This window comes from Rhea americana, unplaced genomic scaffold (assembly GCF_003343005.1).
Source record: "Rhea americana isolate MKP2758 unplaced genomic scaffold, rheAme1 scaffold_54, whole genome shotgun sequence".
NCBI lineage: Eukaryota > Metazoa > Chordata > Aves > Rheiformes > Rheidae > Rhea > Rhea americana.
The window spans coordinates 354,560-374,658 of NW_028186690.1; the positions used below are offsets into that span (position 1 = coordinate 354,560).

General features: G+C 36.7%; 1 protein-coding gene across 1 annotated transcript; it reads left to right on the plus strand.

Moving 5' to 3' along the window:
- The first annotated feature begins 5,457 nt into the window (after positions 1–5,457).
- Positions 5,458–19,223, plus strand: TWF1 (twinfilin actin binding protein 1). The gene is made up of 7 exons (XM_085318493.1): positions 5,458–5,538; positions 6,802–6,897; positions 9,395–9,499; positions 13,370–13,495; positions 13,677–13,827; positions 14,271–14,392; positions 16,087–19,223. Exons 2-7 carry the CDS (start codon positions 6,814–6,816, stop codon positions 16,255–16,257), a joined length of 759 nt encoding a protein of 252 aa, XP_085174619.1. The 5' UTR covers positions 5,458–5,538; positions 6,802–6,813; the 3' UTR covers positions 16,258–19,223.
- Positions 19,224–20,099: the final 876 nt, after the last annotated feature.

Below are 20,099 nucleotides of genomic sequence, written 5' to 3' on the forward strand. Positions count from 1 at the left end.
GCCGTTGGGGCCGTTGGGGGCTGCGGCGCCCCTGCGCGGCGGGAGCGGGCGGCCGGGCCGCGCTCTTTGTTCGCGCCTGAGCGAGGCTTTGCTGCGGCCGGGGTGGGGAGCGGGGAGCGCCGCCCTGGCGTCGGCGCGGCCGCCGCGGCTCTCCGGGGCTTGACCCGCGGTGGGAGGAGGTCGCCTTTCGTTAGCAGCTTCAGTGCGGGGTGCTGCCGCATTACGAGTTGGGAGGCGGCTCCTCGGTTTTATTCACCCGGCTCACCGCACTTGTCAGCCTTAGAGCAGCAGCGGACAAGGACAAGAACTGTTCAGTGAAAAAAAACCCTGAAATGACGTGGAAGAGAAGTTTTTGGCTCCAGTAACTTCCTGTAGCAAGGTGTGCCGGTGGCACCTGGCTGGAGCTTTTCCTGCTTTCCAGTCCTCCTGGAGTGGAACTGCTGCCCTGGGGCCCGGGGATGCTGCAGGGGCACAGCCTGGCCGCCCTCCTCCTGCTTTGGAAGAAGCTGGTGCCTGCTCAGCGTCACTGCAGCTAGTTTGAAATGGTTTGGACGGCACTGAAAATGCCAGGAGCTGCTGCCAGGCTCCTTGTAGGGAGAAGCTCTGAGGAACAGCAGAGAGGGAACTGGGAAGAGCCAGTAATCCAGGAGGATGGGAGCCCAGTGAAAGCCTGGTTACAGGAGGCTGTGAAGGGGGAAAGTTGAGGGGAACCTGTTTTTCCATGCTTCCAGACCACAGAGAACATAAAGTGCAATTAGAAGAGGGCATATTATTTSTCAGTATTATCAGGCCCCTTAAAGCACAGAATTAGTAAGCAAGGATTATGCTGCAGGATTTATGGGAGTTTTGAGTTTGTGTCTTGCTTTGTGCAGTCTGCTTGTTCAGCAACTAGTACCATGTACTTTGCCTGCTCTCCCACATTTATTGTTGAAAGTGACTTTTGTACCTGCTGTAGGARCTCTTAACTATGCTTCTAACCCTTTGTTGTCCATTCGGTATGTCTGTTAGGCACCTTCTCCTTCTCCTGCATCAATTTTTGCTCTTCTGTTTCTCTGAAGTTCTTTGCCTCTTCTCAGACCTGAGAAAATAGCTTTTATTCTAGGCTGGGGAGGACTGCTATGGTGGCTATTCTTTCCTTTCTCCTTGGTGGTGGTGGAGGGAGGAGCAAAAGATTTATCCTGTTGCTTACTGCAGGAGCTGAGAAGCTAAGCTTCTTCTCCTTCACGTCTTTGAGAATCTTTTTGTCCTCTGAGGATAGCTGCAGAGGATGCGGGTGGTTTCCTGCGCTGCTTCTGTCTCGGCCTGCAGGGCAGCCCACTAATCAGGGATCCTGTTTGCAGCACAGCATCCACTTCTCTCTCTGCCCGGCTGCACTTTGGAAGATGAATAGCACTCGTGTCATTGTGAGACTGGCTTTAGCTACAGGCTGGCCGGTATCCCTGAAAAATAATGGCAAGATCTGACAACATGCATCAAGCTGCGGAAAATTCAGCAGATCATGTTTGAAGTTTRCTAAGTTATTTTAAAATAAAATTTGCTGTAAAATATTTGTGCAGTAAACCTAATTGCATTTTAATATCCTATACTACAAACAAGTTGCTTAGGTTTGTTTTGTTGTGCTTTCAAAGTAGTTGATACATGTGTATATTTACAGGCAGGTAAATGCAATCTTTTGAGGATTTTAACCAGCACTTAAAAAGAACTGCTCAGATGCTGAGTGGTTCATTTAATACAAATTCAGTTATTGAAGAGTGTGTCTTAGCTTGTCTATCTAAAAGTCTTACAGGTTGCATATTTTTAAAAATCCTGTCAAGGATAGTGCTGAGACAGCAGATTGTGTCCATTCCTGGGCAGGGTAAGGCATATGGAAATGTATGCAATCTGTGTGTTTTTTCCAAAGATCTAATTAAACATTTCTGCTACTGGAACTCAACTGCAATAATAGAAGCAGTAGTGTAGGTGAGAAAAAATAGATGCGCTCATCATCATGAGTTCTTTTGAAAAATTCAAATTCAACTACAAGCTGTACAATGAGATGCAAAAATTATAATTCTGTAAATCTCTGCTGTGCAGAAAGTTTAAGCAGAGAATAGTACTGTTTTGACTTTTAAAACCTTTGCTAAAAAATCTAGGTTGCTTGTTAGCAAGAGTTTCCCAGATGCTGGTGTTCCGCTTTCAGCTCTTACTTCAGGAGTTGTCACAGTTCTAGCGTTGGTGCAGTAGTGATTACTGTGTTTTCTCCAGTTCTAGTGTGTAGCCTTGATACTGCAGAATGAAGAACAAAAGGCAGTAGACAAGAAAAGGACAAAAAATGTCCCAGGAGACTCGTAAGGTCTAGAAAATGGCATCATGTTTGTGTGCTGAATGGGATTTTGCAGACGGACAATTAGAAAAGCTGGGAGTAAATTACACTGAGGGTCAGCACTAGTTAATGGGAAAATGCTAACTGAGGTAAAGCTGGTGTTCCAGCGTTACTGGTAACCCCGTGAAGTTAGTTTTGCATAACRTTCCTTTTGTCCCCATTCTGGAATTCCAGAGTGGGCCTGCACACTACCTTGATAGACATAAATGTTCTGAATATSGGCAATGGTGTAGCCAGATGCAGTCTGACCACCTGTTGTTTGACCTCAATGTGACTGCAAATAATCCCTTTTATTTATTTCCTGCTTTGATAGCAGATGTTTGTCTTGCTGGTGCTATGCTCTATGTTGTGGGATTACTTAGAACATCAGCTTGCAATAAATACTATTCAATAAATGCTGCACACACCCTTGTCTAGGGTAAGGAAACGGACTTGCACTCGGAGTACTGAGAGCAGTTGAGATTAGGATGATCTTCAAGGACAGTTCTTTAATGTGCTTTTTGACATGCATCTGTCATATTTGTGTTGTACCGTCAAGGTGAAATTTTTAGCTACTTTGTAAATTCATTATAAATCTGTCCTATTTGCTAAATCAGGGTTTGACAATTGTTATTAAGAGCCATACAAGAAGATGAGTTTATATGGAAGATGAGAAAGGTGGCAGCCTTCACTAGTACTCTTCAGAGCAGTGTCCTTAGGAAAGACTAGCAATTTTGCARACAGATTCTTAAAATTTTCCTGGCAGGTGTACCGTTCATGCATCTGAATATGTTAAACCTGCAGACTTCATAAAACTATTGTAATTTGAGATGTGCCATATTTTACTGTGTTCCTGTATTAACGCTGAAACCTGAGATTCGTGATGTGACAAGTCATCTTTAATTTTCACAATATTGAAAATACTGTGGTATGTAAGAAGGCAGGGCTGTTTTCTTTTTTTTTTTGTCTTTTTCCCCCCCTTTCCCCCTTCCCTCTCAAATGTTTTGTAATGTTGTCATCACCTTTTTGCTACATCCCAGTGGCTGGAACAGGAGGAGTATAGGAGGATATCACTTAGCTATTTTTTCCTAGTCCAACTTTGTAGTAGAGGTCCAGCTGTATGTTTGTTTAATGTATAATRCTGCTTTTACCTTTCTTGATTATTTCCTGTCCTAGGGAAGTAAGTCTTCATTCAGTTACTTCTATTTTCTCTTTTTTTCAGCTAGTGGAACCCTTAAGGACACCTTTGTTGGAGCCAGAAATGGACTATACAGGCTTTTAAAGATAGTCATTGAAAATGGTTAGTCATATTTTAATAAGATTTTTTTTTGCCTGATTCTCTTGGGTGTTTTCTAGTTGTTTAGTGATCTACATGTACAATTATTTTTTTTTAAAATGCAGAAGTTAGTGTTACTAAGGTCTTCTGTATACTGAAAGCAGGATTTAGTTTTTGGTGATACTGTAATTTTCAATATAATGCAGCATAGTATGYGTACTTTTTTCTAATGGCAATGCTGATTTGAAATTACAATGGACTGTATAAAATACTGCATGGTTTAGTCCATCTTTAAAGTGTATCAAAGTCTGACCTCACTTTTTTTGTTCCCAGCATTCAGTCATTTATAGTACACTGAAAGAGCTGTTAGCTGTATGTGTGTACATACGTAAACACATGTACTTTTATCCTTAGATAAATAAACTTCCTGTCACCATCTTTGTGTTTGCTTTTGTTAGGAAGTTTTTCCACCATTTTTATATTGCGTTGTCTAGGTCTTCTAGGTATACAACTTCAGCTACTTTGAATCTGCTGCAGAGAAGTGCCAGACACACTCTATCTGAGCTGCTTATGTTCAATGGCTTGGAAAATTAATGTGGAAGAATGGCTTGTTTTGAAAGACTTATTGTAAGGGCATCTGTATTGTGTTGCACTCTTGTCTGAAATAGTAGAACATAGGTCTTGGTCTCACAAAAATTTAGTCTATTTTACAGACTAARTATTACCATGGTCATCAAACCATCRCGGAATCTCATTTAAACAAGATGTTTCTCTTTTGGGCATGGGGGATTAATAGGAGGTCGATAAATATTTTGAAAAATACTGTGGTAATATTTTTTTCTGGAAGCTAAGATGTGATTCATAAATAAAGGAGAGAAATTTGTTTTAACTGTACACATAATTAAATCTCATTTGAAGTATTCTGTATAGAATTAAGCCAATTACATGTAATAAATTACTTCAATCATTTAAAGAGTCTGTAGTTATGAAGCTGCATTAAAAAGGGTTTTATCTACTTAAATAGTCAAGTTAAAGTGATTAGTGCAAGCATATTCATTCCAAACTCTCTTCACTGTATGGCTGGATTACTGACTCCTTACAATAAATACAAACATTAATACGTTACAGCAAGAGCAACAATAATTCTAATTCTAAAAATTAAAAGCTTACTCTCATCTTGCTTCTACCTAAATACTCTGATAGAAAAATAAATWAAGTGTCAAAGTATAGTTTCTCTTCTGTGTGTGTTGTGCTAAAACATAACATCAGTCTTAGAATCATAGAATCAGTAAGGTTGGAAGGGACCTCYRGAGATCATCTAGTCCAACCTCCCCACTCAGCAGGGTCACCTAGAGCATGTTAAACAGGGTTGCATCCAGGCRGGCCTCGAAGATCTCCAGAGMAGGAGACTCCACAACCTTTCTGGGCAACCTGTTCCACTGCTCAGTCTTATCCCTGCAGATCAAAGAACTTGATGACAACCAGCACATTGCTTCCCAATTTTTTGTATCCATCAAAGTAAGTTAGATATTGAACATATGCAGCTTTTGCAGGAGCTTGCTGACTTGGACATTGACTATTSTTGACTACCATGCTTGTAGACATAATTATGGAAAACGAAATGACTTAAAATTAGTCCTGTTTGTAGTCTGGTGTATTTAAGTGCTTAGTGTAATTACTGATTTTAATAACCAGTAATAGCAATAGTGTTGCTAATCTGTAGCTTTGGTTATTGTTTATAGAACAACTTGTTGTGGGATCCTCTAGGCAGCCTCTTGGATCATGGGAAAAGGATTATGATTCCTTTGTTCTTCCCCTTCTTGAAGACAAGCAGCCATGCTATATACTGTACAGGTTAGATTCACAAAATGCTCAAGGATATGAATGGATCTTCATTGCATGGTCACCTGATCACTCCCCTGTAAGTAACAGTCATCAGAAACTTCACATAGATAATGACTTTTCAGCAGTGCCATTTGCTCTGAATCTTAGGTAAGAATGATTTCAGGAATGTTCTTGAAGCATCCTCACTCCCTTCCCCCAAGGCAACTGGGGAAATGTATTTTGCTGATTAAGGAGCAGTATCAGTGGGTCTAGATGGAGTCTAGCTGAGCCAATTTATTTTCAGCGTGATTTAAGGAGACAAAACACATTTTTGCAGTTTTTCTGCTTTTCTGTCTGTGTAGTTTCATGAAAATCTATGGCAAGATAGAGGACAGAAATCTTAATCCTTCCCTCCACGATGGCACCAATTACAGCATAAGCTCAAGCTGTTTATTTTATTTGGCTTTCAGGCTGGCCAGTTGGCACTCATGCACCTGTGACTGACCACAGCATGCACTGTTTCTTACACAGCGAGTAGCTGGAGAACATGGGAGAGAGCTGAGGTTAGAGTTAGAGATCTCTAGCAGAACTGGAATGTTATTTAGGGAATGTAAGAGAAGGGAAGACAGGAAGTAAATTTACTCCCAGATTCCAACCACTTTCACTAGCATTTAGGAAATATTAAGAGACCAAGGGGTGGAGTATACAGAAGAGATCAGGTGGAAAAATGTGAAGGTACTGTGATAAGCATGGCATGGTAGGGAAATAAGGTAGTGAAGATGGGACTGTTGGGAGGGGAGTGCATGAGTATGTCGGCCATAAATTGATACAAGGCAGGTTTCATTAGATCTGCTCCCAGAAAGTGTTATTTCTTTGTTCTGTAGTTGATAAAAAACTACTTGGAGTCACTACCAAATCAAGAATAATAATGGTCTGTTTGCAGTTTGCCTCTTTCTGTGTCTGTTGTGTATGTCAGTATGCAGACCTGTGACAAAGGATCTAAGCAATTTGGGGTTCTTCTGTTCAAAATTAGTTAGGGTTAGTACTAATTTTGCCTTCTTAAGGAGGGGGAAAAAAAAYCTTCATGAAAACTCCTATTAAAGCTGCAGTTTTGAATTATTTTGTTGATAATGCTTGGTAAATGTCTTGAGAATTGAATAGCTTATGTTATTATCTTCTTCCAGAGCTCACTCTGTGGAATTGATTCCTTGAGAATTACAAATTTAAATCACAGTTTCAGCTGTAAAATATTTAAGAAAAAAAAATTAATAGACTTAGAATACAGAAATGCTAGTTTTAGTGTATACATCATAAAAAAAAAAAAAAGAAAACAAGCTAAGACTATTTTATGATATATTAGGTTCGTCAAAAAATGTTGTATGCAGCAACCCGGGCAACACTGAAGAAAGAATTTGGAGGTGGTCATATTAAAGATGAAGTATTTGGAACTGTACAGGTATGTTTTTCTTTTTAAAGTCAGCATGCAGTTTTAAGAAATACTAAATATAGTTGCTGATTTTACAAGCATGAATTTGTGGTGTTTYTGTTCGTTCTTGATGAAAGGAGAAAAAAAGGTTTATGTTTTATTTCAGTRTTTAAATGTAATTATTCTTGTTTGAGAAAGCATGTAAGTATATGTAACAGTTTCAGGCTAAGGAGTACTTGCTTCAGATGTCTATGAAAAGTAAATAATTCAGAAATAATAGGAGAATCTTTCAAGTTCACTATATGCATGTGAATCCTCAAAAAGCCATTAGATTAAAACTTTCAGGTGAATTATTTACAAAGGCCTTTTCAGATATATGGTTCCAAATCAGAAGTTAGGGTAGCATAGCTATCTGTAGTCATTAATATCTGAAAAAGAACATTTTTACCTTAAAGATACTAAAGTGTATTTTCTAAAATTTGACCATAAAATGTAATTAAGGTCCATGGCTATAATCTTTATAGAAACAGAAATTAATGATCACTAGTATTTTCATTGAACAAATCAATAGTTGAGTGTTCAAGTACCATAAGATAATTGGAAGTTTYATGTAAAAAGTGTAATGAACTTCTAAGGAACATTCCAGTGCTGTGCATATAAGAAAATACAGGGTTGCTGCACTATCTCAGTAACCTTGAGACATGATTTTTACATGATTGTGATGTCTGCCTGTTTGTCCATTCCAGCAAGATCTTAAGTTTTTAATGTGTTGCCAATTTTAAACAAATACAAGTTAGAGTTTCCAAAGAAGCAAAACTCCAGTAACTTTCATGAAAACTTATGATTATTTAAAGATTCAAATTAGTACCCCTCTTTTTCTCCTTCAGCAAACATAAGAGTGCAGCAGGTATGTTCTGTTGGTTAGTTAATCATATGCACAAATCTGAACCAAAGCACAGCCACTATTGATTCAGTGATCAAGGTGAAGGAAGGGAAGGAATTAGGAGATTTGGGGAACAGAGGATCCTGGAGAAAAAACAGAAATAAACATGGATTGTTGTTTTGGACACATTAGCTTAAGATGCAAATCCAAAAGAAAATGAAGGTCGTAATTCTACTGCTCGTTAAGTAACTTATTTGCTATATTCAGTATTAATATGGGATGGTGGCTGTGTTACCTTAACAAACACACAAACAAGCCTCTCCTGGAGAGACGGTAACCTAAAGAAGCAGATAACCCAATTGCTAAGAGGGTTTACTGGTAAAGGTCACGGTATTTCTTGTTGCCATTCTTTCATCTAATCTCTTAGCACCATATGCAGTGGAGTATTAGCAGCAGAGTGTATGTAATAAGTAGAATTTGCTTCAAATCTGGAACTCAGAACTCCAGGCTGAGTTTCCAAGGAGCATTGTAATGGCTTGTTGTTATTATTTCAGAATGCATTTGGGGCACTTTGAGGATGAAGTCAACATAACACAGCTTTTCCAAATTCAAAATTTTGTAATTTACTATATCTTTAAATAGATACAGTTGAGTTTAATGTATTTAAAGTTAATAATTGCCTTTAATGTTAATTTGTGTGGAGATCACAGCTTCTTCAAAGTATTTGAGTCACAAACCTCGCACAGAATTTCTTCTGTTAGACACAAGGATGGTTTAGGTACAACCAGTTCTGGTATCATGATGGAACTTGGCTGTGGTCCTATGTGGTAGGTCACACGTATTAACCYTTTGTTACCTTTGGACTCCCAAAGCAAGACATACTAGAATTTTGGTACTGGAAATTGTATTTGAACTGGTCTGCCACCTTCAGAAAGGGAAAAGCTAAAAAGGAGCTTTCTGTTTGCTCTCAGAGTTGAGTATAAAACCACATTTGTATGATAGCATAAAAACCTGCCCTTTTCTGAGCAACACCTTAATTATAGAAACAGAACAGCATTTACCTCTAGTATCAGGATCTTTGCAGAGAGCCAGACCTGACACTGAACATTAATTCCCTAAAGTGGCTATCAGAATTTATCATTTCAGTGAATTTGCATCCTAAACTATTTGATTTATCATGTGCATGTGCTTAGTACCTGTCCGCAGGTAGTATTTCTGCCTCCYGTTTTCTAAGTAAAAACTCACTAGTCAGCTACCATTGGACATGCAGATTTTTTAAGATGATTTTCTTAATAAGAATTGTGACACCTCTGTGAGGTTTTGTTCAAACAGATTGAATAACTTCATGCAGACCTCAGTTCTTCATGAAGTCTGATTTTTGAATTTACAAGACAATTAGAGGCTTGTGCATATGCTGCCCACTGTATCATCAGGTAAGAAGGGCAGCAGGGCAGCCCAGTGAACCCTGTTGTTCAGGATGTCAAACTGAATTTGCTAATGTTCTTATGCTTATAATCCATCAAATCAGATGAACAGAGTAACAATGTACATGAATGCTTTCTCTATTCTGTGTAGACTATCTTTGAAGAAAACTTACTACTTACCATTACTGTAAAATGATTAATACTTGCACTGTGCTTTCAGGATGATATTTCAYTGAATGGATATAAAAAATACTTGGTATCACAGTCTTCCCCTGCACCTCTGACTGCAGCAGAAGAGGAACTTCGACAAATTAAGATTAATGAGGTACCTACATTGTCTTAGAGCATGGGTGGAAGGGGAACTGGGTGTCGAGTTCTTTAACATCATACGAAGAAGTCATTTTAGAATCTAAAAAGCAGAACATAAAATGGAAGGTTTCTGAAAGTTTCTGAAAGAGTGGATGAAAATATTTTTTTTTTTTTTTGGATGAGTTGAGATTCCAGGATGATTGGAGTTAGTGGCATGACCTTGCTGAGTTTGCAAGGCCTAGTGTCAGGGTTGGAGGCCTAGCAACTAAGGAGCTGATTTGTTGCAACTTCATCCTTACATGTGCTTAGTATCACTGGATGTGCTTCCTTGCCTAGATAAGTTTTCTGTGATAGCAGAAGCTGTAGAGAAAATGCAAAATAGCAACTATTGCAGTGAATAATTCTAAAGAGTATCTCAGCAGCCTTACCCTTTGATGAAACTTTTATTAGCTTGCAGGACGAGTTCACTGTTTTCATGACTGAGAGGAATTAAATAGAATTCCAATTAAAATGCTTTCTTGTTTAGGTTTTGGGGGGGTTTTAAAACAAATAGCTAGCCCCTTTAAAGGACAAACTTGCTTTGTCATGAACTGTTTATGAAAAAATGTCTAACAAACATCTTTAACCAAATAATTTAACAATTACCAGTTAGCGAGTGACTGAAGTGTTCCATTATTACTTACGAAAGAGTGTCTTTTTTTCCCCATATTGTTTCTTCACTTAATCACTGTTCATGCATATATTAAAATAGGTCTTAAGTTGAGCTTAATAGGTGTTTAGGCTTACATTTTACAGCCACTGTTTATGTGTTTGAGAAGTGATTTGTTTTTGCAGCTGGATACCAGGAAACAATCCTGTTAAATGCAGCTCTTTATCTTTTCTCTACTGTTTTTCACTCTTTAATGTTCTTATGCTGCATTTCTATTTTTTTCTTGACATTTATTTTTTTCCTTAGTGCCTTCTGATACTTTCCATCCATTCAATAATTCAATGTAGAAATGCATTCATGTTCATGACACAAAATTTGATCATCAAATAYTACGTTTTACTTGAACAGCTTTTAAAAAAATTTAAAGAAGAATTTGAATTTATTGAAGAGTTTAAAACTTCTGTGTGATTGATGATCACTTATGTCTAATATTAGTATTTTATGCAGTGCATGCATTATATTTAATAGCTGATTCAGGCAGCGTAAAACTTTATATGGTATTATGAAACTTTGGCAGCAGTAGCTGTACTTTTCAGAGAGAGAGAAGCTGTAGATTGCTGTAATTTTGGCTTTCTGTGAATACGTTAACTTGCTTAAGCTCTTTATTTTTTCCACTGTTGTAAAGGCTATAGTTAGACTTACTGAAGCAGTGTTTTATTAACTTCCCTCCTTCAGTTCAGAAAGCTAAAAAGCTTTCTGACAAAAAGAAAAAAATATTTTGAATTCTAGTTTTCCATAGGTATATTCTTCCACAGTTACCCTAAGAAATATTTTACTGGATCAGATCAAAGGCTTACTTGGTCCAGTGTCAAGTCTGTAGGTGTGCAGCAGCAAGCATCTAGGAAGGGTGTAGGAGCAGGGCAAGAAAACTCTGGTAATTCCCTTGAATACTCTTTCARTGTTTGCAGGCAGGGATCTTTCTGAGCAAGAGGTAGTGTCTTTAGTATTTAATTTTTCTTGATGAGTTTTTCATCTGATCTAGTCCAGTCATTTTTCTAAATCCATGTAAAGCTTTATTGTCCACAGATCCTATGACAGGGTGTTCCATAGCTGACTAAATGCTATTCAAGGAACTACTGCCTGCTGTCCAATAGCTACTGTGATACCCCTACACATGTATGGGAAAGACAAAGAAAAGTCATTCCTTACTCTTTTTTTCCTATTATATCCATGAGATCTCTGTTGTATTCCTTCTCAGTTATCTCTTCCAGGCTGAAGAGTCCTAATCTACTTAGTTGCTCTTCCTAAAGAAGGTACTCCATACTTTTGATCCTTTTGCCTTTCTCTGTGTTTTTTCCAGTTCTACTCTAAAATTTATGAGATGGAGGGATGGGGAAGCTGGAACTGCATGTGGTAYTTGAAATGTGGGCATGTTACTGATATCTACAGTGTGTAATGATGTGTCCTGTTCTTGTTCTCTGCTCTTTTTCTAACAACTTAAAATGTTTCATTTGGATATTTTATTGCAGGRTATTTTTGGTTATTGTTTTGGATTTTTTTCTCTTGACCAAGACTGGCTACTGCGCTGGCATTTTCATAGAACTACTTATTGTGATCACCATGGTCTTGCTCTTAAACARTAGTAGCCAGTTTGTGTCCCTCACTGTAAAAATAAAATAGGAATTGTTCTTTTTCTGTATACATCACTTTACATTTGTATACCGAATTTCATCTGCCATTTTATTACTCACTCAGCAGTCACAACTAACTAATGTGAATTCACACTCTTTTTTTTTCCTTTTCTTTTTTTTTTAATGCCTAAGGTGTTTCATTTTGCTTTAATGGTCTGAATTAATTTACAATATGGAACAAATCTTCAAAATATCCGTAAATTTGGAGTACAAAGTTCCTCTCTTCCTCTGCCCATCCCCAGACTTCACAGCTAGCTTTTATGGTTTTTTTCCCCTACTTTTATATTTAACATGTTTTGGGTTTTTTTATGATGCTTATTTATTTTTATTATGTTTTTTATTAATCAGGCTTTTATGCAGATATGTATTAGGAATATGTTTTGTAAATATTTGTCATGTAATCTTGTTAATAAATTTATTAATCTTAATATTAAAGTAAGCTCTTTCACCTGCTTTCTTCTTCTCTTCCATAGTTACTGGAAAACTGTTCTTTTAAAAGATGCAGTATAATTTAGTATTGCTTCACATATCTTCGATATTTTTTTTCTTTTTCTGTTCGTATGTTTCATACTTCATTAGCATCTAATTTCAATTTAAACTGAAAATGTTCCAGTTGATAGATCTAAGACCAATCCTTTCAATTTTGTAATTTTTTTTCTTAGATAATTAGCATTTTGCTGCTTCATCACTTATGTTAATGTATTTGCAGATTTTAAAAAGGAAGTTGGTATATTAAAAAGCTTCCAAGTACATAAGTTCACTAGTCGGAGTTGGGAAAACTGCAGACCAGAGCTTATACTGAGAGAAACTGTGCATGAACATTGATACATACATATTTTTGAAAAGTGGCTTTAAAATAACTGTGCTTTTCTCTTGAAAGGTTTATGTGATTAACATAACTAGATTATGAGAAATTGTCTGAATTCTAATTAGCCTGGATTGCTCTATTTTATGTCAGAAATCAAAAACAGAGACTTTGTGGGAATTCTTCTGTTTGGTATAGGGATTTTGTGAGGGAGGGGAAGTTACTTTTGTTTTTCCTTCAATTAGATCTCTTTATCTATTAAGATATTATTTCTCTTCCTTCCCTTCAAAATCTTGTCTTCTTAAAAATGACACGTATTTATATCTAACATTTTTCAAGATACAAGCAAATTTTATAAGCAACGTTATCAGTTCATAAATACAACATAGCATATGAAAATCAAACTTTCCTCCTGGCTTACTGTATCTTTACACTAGAATTTAAATTACAGTTTTACTGACACTTCAGCCAGTTTCCTCTCATAAATCTGTGGGCTCTGCAAAGCTAGTGGCTTCAGATACATGAAACTGTTTTCAGCTAAGCAAACAAACAGGATTTGCAAATTAAAAAATGAAAATCTTCTGAATAATGGGATCATGTTTTAGGCTAGCTTATAATCAGAATACCCATAGCTATCTCTGTGTGTCACCCTATGCAACGCATTGTCAGTTACTGTATGAAACCAAGTGAAGGCTTGCACCAGTTTCTATTTAAATCTCAWTTGACTTGTATTGATTCCAGGTACAGACAGATGTTGGTGTAGATACTAAGCATCAAACACTGCAAGGAGTAGCCTTCCCCATTGCTAAAGAAGCTATTCAGGCTTTGGAAAAACTGAAAAATAAGCAACTCAATTATGTGCAATTGGCAAGTATAAAATACTTTAATTATTTTAATAGTATTATACAGATTGCCTACATATTAAATAATGTGCATATATGACATATATTGATATTCTGAACTGGATGAATTAAGTGTTTTTTATCCTATCATGTTCTCTGATTTGCTTTCTGTATATTAACTATATTTACGTTTGTTTTGTTAACAGCAAATTGATATGAAAAATGAAACTATTATTTTGGCCAGCACACTTCATACTGAACTTAAGGACTTGCCAAAAAGAATTCCAAAGGATTCTGCACGTTACCACTTCTTCCTCTATAAGCATGCCCATGAAGGGGACTATTTGGAATCCATAGGTATGATAAAATTTCCCTGTGTGAAATTTCATTGACTTGTTTGAAGCAATTTAGTAACCTTGATGCAGAGAGAGTTGCCTGTTTAGCTTCAGAAATCTGACCTTTCAATATAACAATAAATTTCAGTGTCACTTGGCTATGAAATTGAGACTTCTGAAGAGTCCTTTTATTTAGAAAGTACAGAGCTATCCATTTTGAGAATGAAAACCTTTTAAACATCCAGAAATCAGTGCTCATGTGAAAAAATTACTGGCCCTTCTCTGATCCTCTATCTGAAATGAAACAGATGTTACATTTTCCCTTTCAGACTGCTTAGTAGATTTGCACTGACTCTTTGCTGTAAATGATTTAATGATGAAGGTTCTGATACGGTGTATTTTGTTCTAACTTCAGAGTTTGTTCTGCTTTGTTTTGTTGTGTGTGTGTGTGTGTTTTTCTTGCAGTTTTCATCTACTCTATGCCAGGGTATACCTGTAGTATACGAGAACGGATGCTGTACTCTAGTTGCAAAAGCCCACTGTTAGAAATTGTAGAAAGACAGTTGTGGATGCAGATAATCAGAAAAGTAAGTCTGCTGCTGTTTTCTCTGTCCTTCTGTCCGTTTCTAGGTACCTAACTGATAGCTGTGCCTGCCACCACTTTATGTAAGCAATGGAAAATGTTTTGTAACTGTTGTGTATAAACGCTTGTTTTCAACAAGAAATACTTGTTGATAAAACCCTTATAGTTGAACTTAGGCCATGAAGGTTTTTCTGTGGTTTATAATTTTTGCTCTTTGATAGATTTAGTAAATATATACGTTTGCCTCAAGGGAGTATTTGATAGTATTTTGAAGGAGTATTTAGAAGTAACACTTCTTACTAAAAGGCCTTTTGTACTGTGGATCACAATGTACTGTTGTTCCTGAACACTGAATTCCTTTGAGGCCAAAGTTATTTGAGGATTTTCAAAACAATGAATTTCAAGCTGCCGTTCTCAAATATTAATTGCTATCTTATCAGTCCTTGACAAGGGCAAATTAGGATTTGTAAGTAAGCTGATCTTTCCTCAGTAAAGATTTTACTACTATGCATAAAGAACAAGTAGTTTATCACATCTAGCAAACAGACCACAGTAATAATCTATTCATGGAATATATGACTTTTCGTTACATTAATATTTGTGCTCTAAATTTAGGAGAACTTTCAGATTTGTTTTCTGTGGGAATTACATCTGCTTAAAAAGAGTAATAGAATTAATACTAGCTATTTTATACATAATTATTTCTTAGAAAGCTGCTTTTTACAGTTAAACAAACGTACGGTGTGACTCTTGAAATACCTGGTAGACTCATTTCTTAAGCCTGTACTGTCATAGTAGTATAATGGCTGGTCACTCCTTCAAGCCCTATGGTTGGCACACCATGAAGTGTTAAATACCCAACCGGAGAGGGTCAAAGCATTTCTCTCAATGCTACATTCCTACAATTAAAAACAGTGGGGTTTGACTCAAGAACAATATTTTCTTTCCATTCAGGTTTATATTCTTATATTTAAAAGATAACAACAACAACAATCACAACAAAACCTTTTACTTTGAGTTCAGCGTTTTYCCTGGCTTGACTGCATTCTCTTTGAAACTTGTTGAGCTGCAGTAGTCCACCAGTCACATAAGCCATTTCTGCTCTTCTTCTCCAATCTCAGGAGACAATAGTACGTTATGTATGTTGCTTCAACAAGTTTCAATTTAAAGCACTTTTCTAGTGAAAATTTTCAATTGTTAGGATGCAGTGAATAGAYTGGGACAATGAAAAGTTTTTCCTTCAGAGGGGAGAATAAGAAGGTAAACCTTAGTTCTGAACGGTCACATGTTGCTTTCTTATATGTTACTTACAGAAAGGGAATAATAAGCACTTGTTTCCCCATGGAATGTTTATTCCCAGTATCAGTACTAATGTGTACACTATGCTAAAGCTTGAGACTGTGGAAGTTTCTCGGCATGTGTATTGTGCAGTTTTGCTTATACTTCAAAAAGAACTAATTAAGTCAAATGACACTTAACTATACTGGTTAAGAGTAAGAGGGATATCAGGAAAAACTATCCAAGATAGTGAGGAGATTAGGCATAAGCTGGATAACACTTCATGCTAGACTCTGAACATCCTTGCACATACTGGTTTTAATACAGTGTTGAGAGCTTCAGCAAAATAAACATTTCTAAGTGTCACTAAATGTGTTTTTGAGATAAATATGATGAACAACTGCTACTTCTTTTTGGCAGATTGAAATAGATAATGGTGATGAGTTAACTGCTGACTTCCTTTATGAAGAGGTTCATCCAAAACAGCATGCGCACAAACAAAGCTTTGCTAAACCAAAAGGTCCTGCAGGGAAAAGGGGAATTCGAAGACTGATCAGAGGTCCAGCAGAGACTGAAACACCTACTGATTAAAAGCTGTTGTTTGCACTAGCAATAAGATACTGCAGCAAGAAATGAAACTTCGCTAATGAACTGAAATTATTCCATTCATAGATGCTAAGGAGAAAAGCTTTTTACTCTTCCTTTTCCTGACCTCAGCACTACATATACAGTGTCTATGTATCATGTTTGACATGTGGAAAAGCTGATTTTTTTTTCAAAGCTAGAAGAGGAAAACTAAACCTTTATCACTTTATTTTAAATTAGAATCCATTATTTAATGGCTATACATGTGATCATAAACTTCACAGACAGAAACCTATTAAGGCTGGGTATTCTGTGGTTAGTTTCATTGTTTGTCTAGGTAGCAGACCTGTATTCGTATGAGTAGTAGCCTATTGAAACCAGTAAGACTTAACCATGTGAGAAGACCTGAAGGACTGCAGTATTGTCCCAGATAAGTTCTATTTTTCTTGTAGCTGTCATAGATAATACTACAGTAGAAGCCTTTGYTTTGTTTTTGAAATGATGCATTCTTGGTTTTATTTTTCTTAATAGAAAAGTTGATTTAAAGCGATTTTTAAAAAATGGATGCAGATGTCCAGGAATAGATGGAATTTTTTTCCTTGCAAAAAAAGCATGGTCATTCCGAATTAATTTTGTGGAATTGTCTTCTAAAGAAATCTGACATGAAACCACTATAGCTTTTCCAGACTTTGATACAGCTCTTAAGCCTTATATGTTTAAGTATTGAACTATTAAGTAAAATGTAATTGAAAGTGCATGAGTCAGTATACTTGATAGATTATGGAGCTGCTTTCAAAGCAATATACTTAAAAGTTTCTATAAAAACTGATTACCTGGGCACTTGGATCTAAAACTAAGTTCAGTAAATAAGTAAATAAACTTGCTTCATACTACAAGTTATTCTTTATTTGAGATTCTTCTCTATTGCATTTTTAGTATCTACTGCAACTTAATACATTCAAGATGTTCTGAAAATGATTTTCTGAATATTTGAACTTTATAACAAAAATCCAGCTAGGTCTTGAAAAACTTCTGGCAGGACCTGGCTAAGGTTTTGTCTTTTTTTTTTTTCCCCTCCCTACATACTAAAATACTAATATCAGAAGAATATAAATTTGATTGAACTTCATTTAATATATTTAATAAAAATGGGCGAAATAAATAATTTAGTTCTTTAGTCAATTTGTAAAATGYGAAAATCGTGTATACAGAATGAGCTTAAATAGCTCAAATTTATATAATGAGGCAAATAAGTAGTGGATAAAATAAATTCCCCAGTGGAGACTTAGTTTTTAGTGTCTTGTGTGTGGGTTTTGTGCTTTTTGATTTTTAAAGCTTGCAAGAGTTGCAAGTCTTGGTTTATGGCATAGTAGTATCATAAGTACTGGTTGTCCGCATTACATAGCTGCATCACATTGTTCTTACCTGATGGATGATGTATTTTAACCTGTTGTGTAGGGAAGTACGCCTTGACACCACTAGTTCTTGGTAAAATTTATCTGTTATTTCATTTGGAGATACTAGCTTGTTATTGACCCTTTTGAGATTGTGCTGTATGATGTGAAAATTGTAACAATTGTTGGTTTTACTGTTTTTTTTTTAATCTGCAGTAGAAATTTTCCACCTCAGCTTTTTTGTTCAATCTTACACACTACATCAATTCAGTAGCTCTTGATCCTCAGCTAATCTCCTTGTCCTTAGTGTTACCATGTTCCTTTTCTGCCTCTTGCCTTCTACCGCTAGGGCAAGCAGCTGGTCTTTGCAATTTGTGTTCTACCCAAGACCTGTCAGGCAGGCGACATTCTTTTAAACACAGTTTTAATGTCTGTGCAGCTCACTATACACTATAGCTAAGTGTATTTTTTAGTTTAAGTCATGATCTTTGTGGCACACTGATTTAAGGTTAATAAAGGTTATTAAGGTATAATAAGGTTAATGGTCGACCACAGCAGTTAAAAATCACTACTAGAGAGCTTTTGGTGATTTCAGTATTCATGCCCATGCACACTCCTGGCCTGGCTGACATGCACAGTTTTATATCCTCTATTTTTACAACCATTAGAACCAATAAATAAGTTTGCATTTTGTGAGGGATTTTTTGTTTGTTTTCTCTAAATCCTTCCCTAGGTATGAGAAGGGGAGTTTCTCCAAATCCTGCCCAAAACTCATTTGAGCATAAACTCTCATGAGTTTATAATGAGTTCAGCCCAAACCAGGCATTTTAAGATACTGTATTTTCAAGTATTTTACAGGGTCAGTTCCCAGTCACTGCTTCTGCGCAAGCCCCTGACTAGTGTACAGAGTAGCGTCCTGAGCAGATTTTTCCCTTGCCTCTCTGTTAAAAAAGAAACATGACTACAAGAGACTGTTCTCTTAAATCCGTGGAGCCTCACAGCACTGACTGTGCCCTTGGGCTGCTTCTAGCTGTTCTCCTGACAAAGCAGTAAGGTGCATCTGATTTTTTTGTAAGATCTGTCATGTTTACATCTGTGTAGTTGCCTCACATAACACTACATATGCTCACTGTTAATGAATGTTCAGAGCCAGCACAAAGTAAGGGCATTAATAAAAGTTGTTCCTTGAACTGCCTCTGGTCACTTAATTATTGAAAGTGTCCATCCAAGTTGTTGATGGTCTTCATAAAGCTCAAAAGCAAGGCAGCTGCTTGCAGTTAGCTCACAAGCTATTTAGAAGTCACTAATGAAAATGGTAAAAAGGTAATTATTTTTGAAATTCTTAGACTACAAAGGACTAAGTACAGAAAATTGGATCTTTTAAACCAACTCCTTTTGGAGGTTTTGTAAAACTAACAAGGTAACAATTTCTATGTTACTTGGGATAAACACATTGACAAAGGAAACTTTTAATTATGGTATCTGTGTATTGAATGTTAGCCATCTTCAGATGCTAAAATAAACTTTACTTCATTATCTATTTTGTAATTTACTTTATAAATAAACAGTGAAGCTTTAGTGTGGTGGTGTTTGGATTTTGTTAAATACAGGTTACAAAGATAAACATGCTAATAACATCATTGTGCATAAGTAACTGACAGCTACTGCAGGATTAGAAAGCAATACAGAAATGATTACAGGGGAAGAAGAGAGGCTGACAGAAACAAAATTCCTGACTTTTGGTACTGGAGAAAATCAGTTTGTACCCTATGAGAAGCAGCTACTTTCCAGCTGCTTTATGGAAGCAGCAGTGAGGGCTCTATAGCAGAATCCAAGCAAGTATGTGTGGGGTTTTTTCCACTTTTCAAAAATAAAMACTGCTTCAAAAAGTACTTCTGTCCTAAGTGCTTTGTAGGCATTGAAGTTGATTAGAACTACTAAATTAATGTCTGCTACGGTATTTGCTCAGTGTGAGTTAATATAATTAAACTGTTTAAATGCTGATGCTTCGTGAACTTCATGTAGTCTTTCTGTTCCTTTCAAAATGAGAATAAGTTGTGGTTTGCTTCTCCTTTAACTGTCTTGCTAACACCTTTGCCCCCATGGGTTTGTGTGTGACATGACAATTTTGAAGGTAAAAGAGGGAAATCTGCTGTTTAGAACTATGATTTAAGAGGATGATTTTAATGCAAAACATCATACAGGAAGCGAGCTGCTCCTGTAGTAAAGGGTAGGAGAGGGAGGAGGAGGAATGCATGCTGGTCGCCTAGGTGTAACCAGCAGCATCACAGAGAACGTGAACAGCTGTCAATTTGTTTGCTTTTCAGTGAATGGAGTATTAAACCAAACTCAGCTGGCTGGCTCAAAAGTAAAGATGAGGTTAATTCCTCACATTTATAGCAAGAATGTGAATACTATGACTGATTGTTAGGTGAGGGGGGGGGCTCAAAAAGC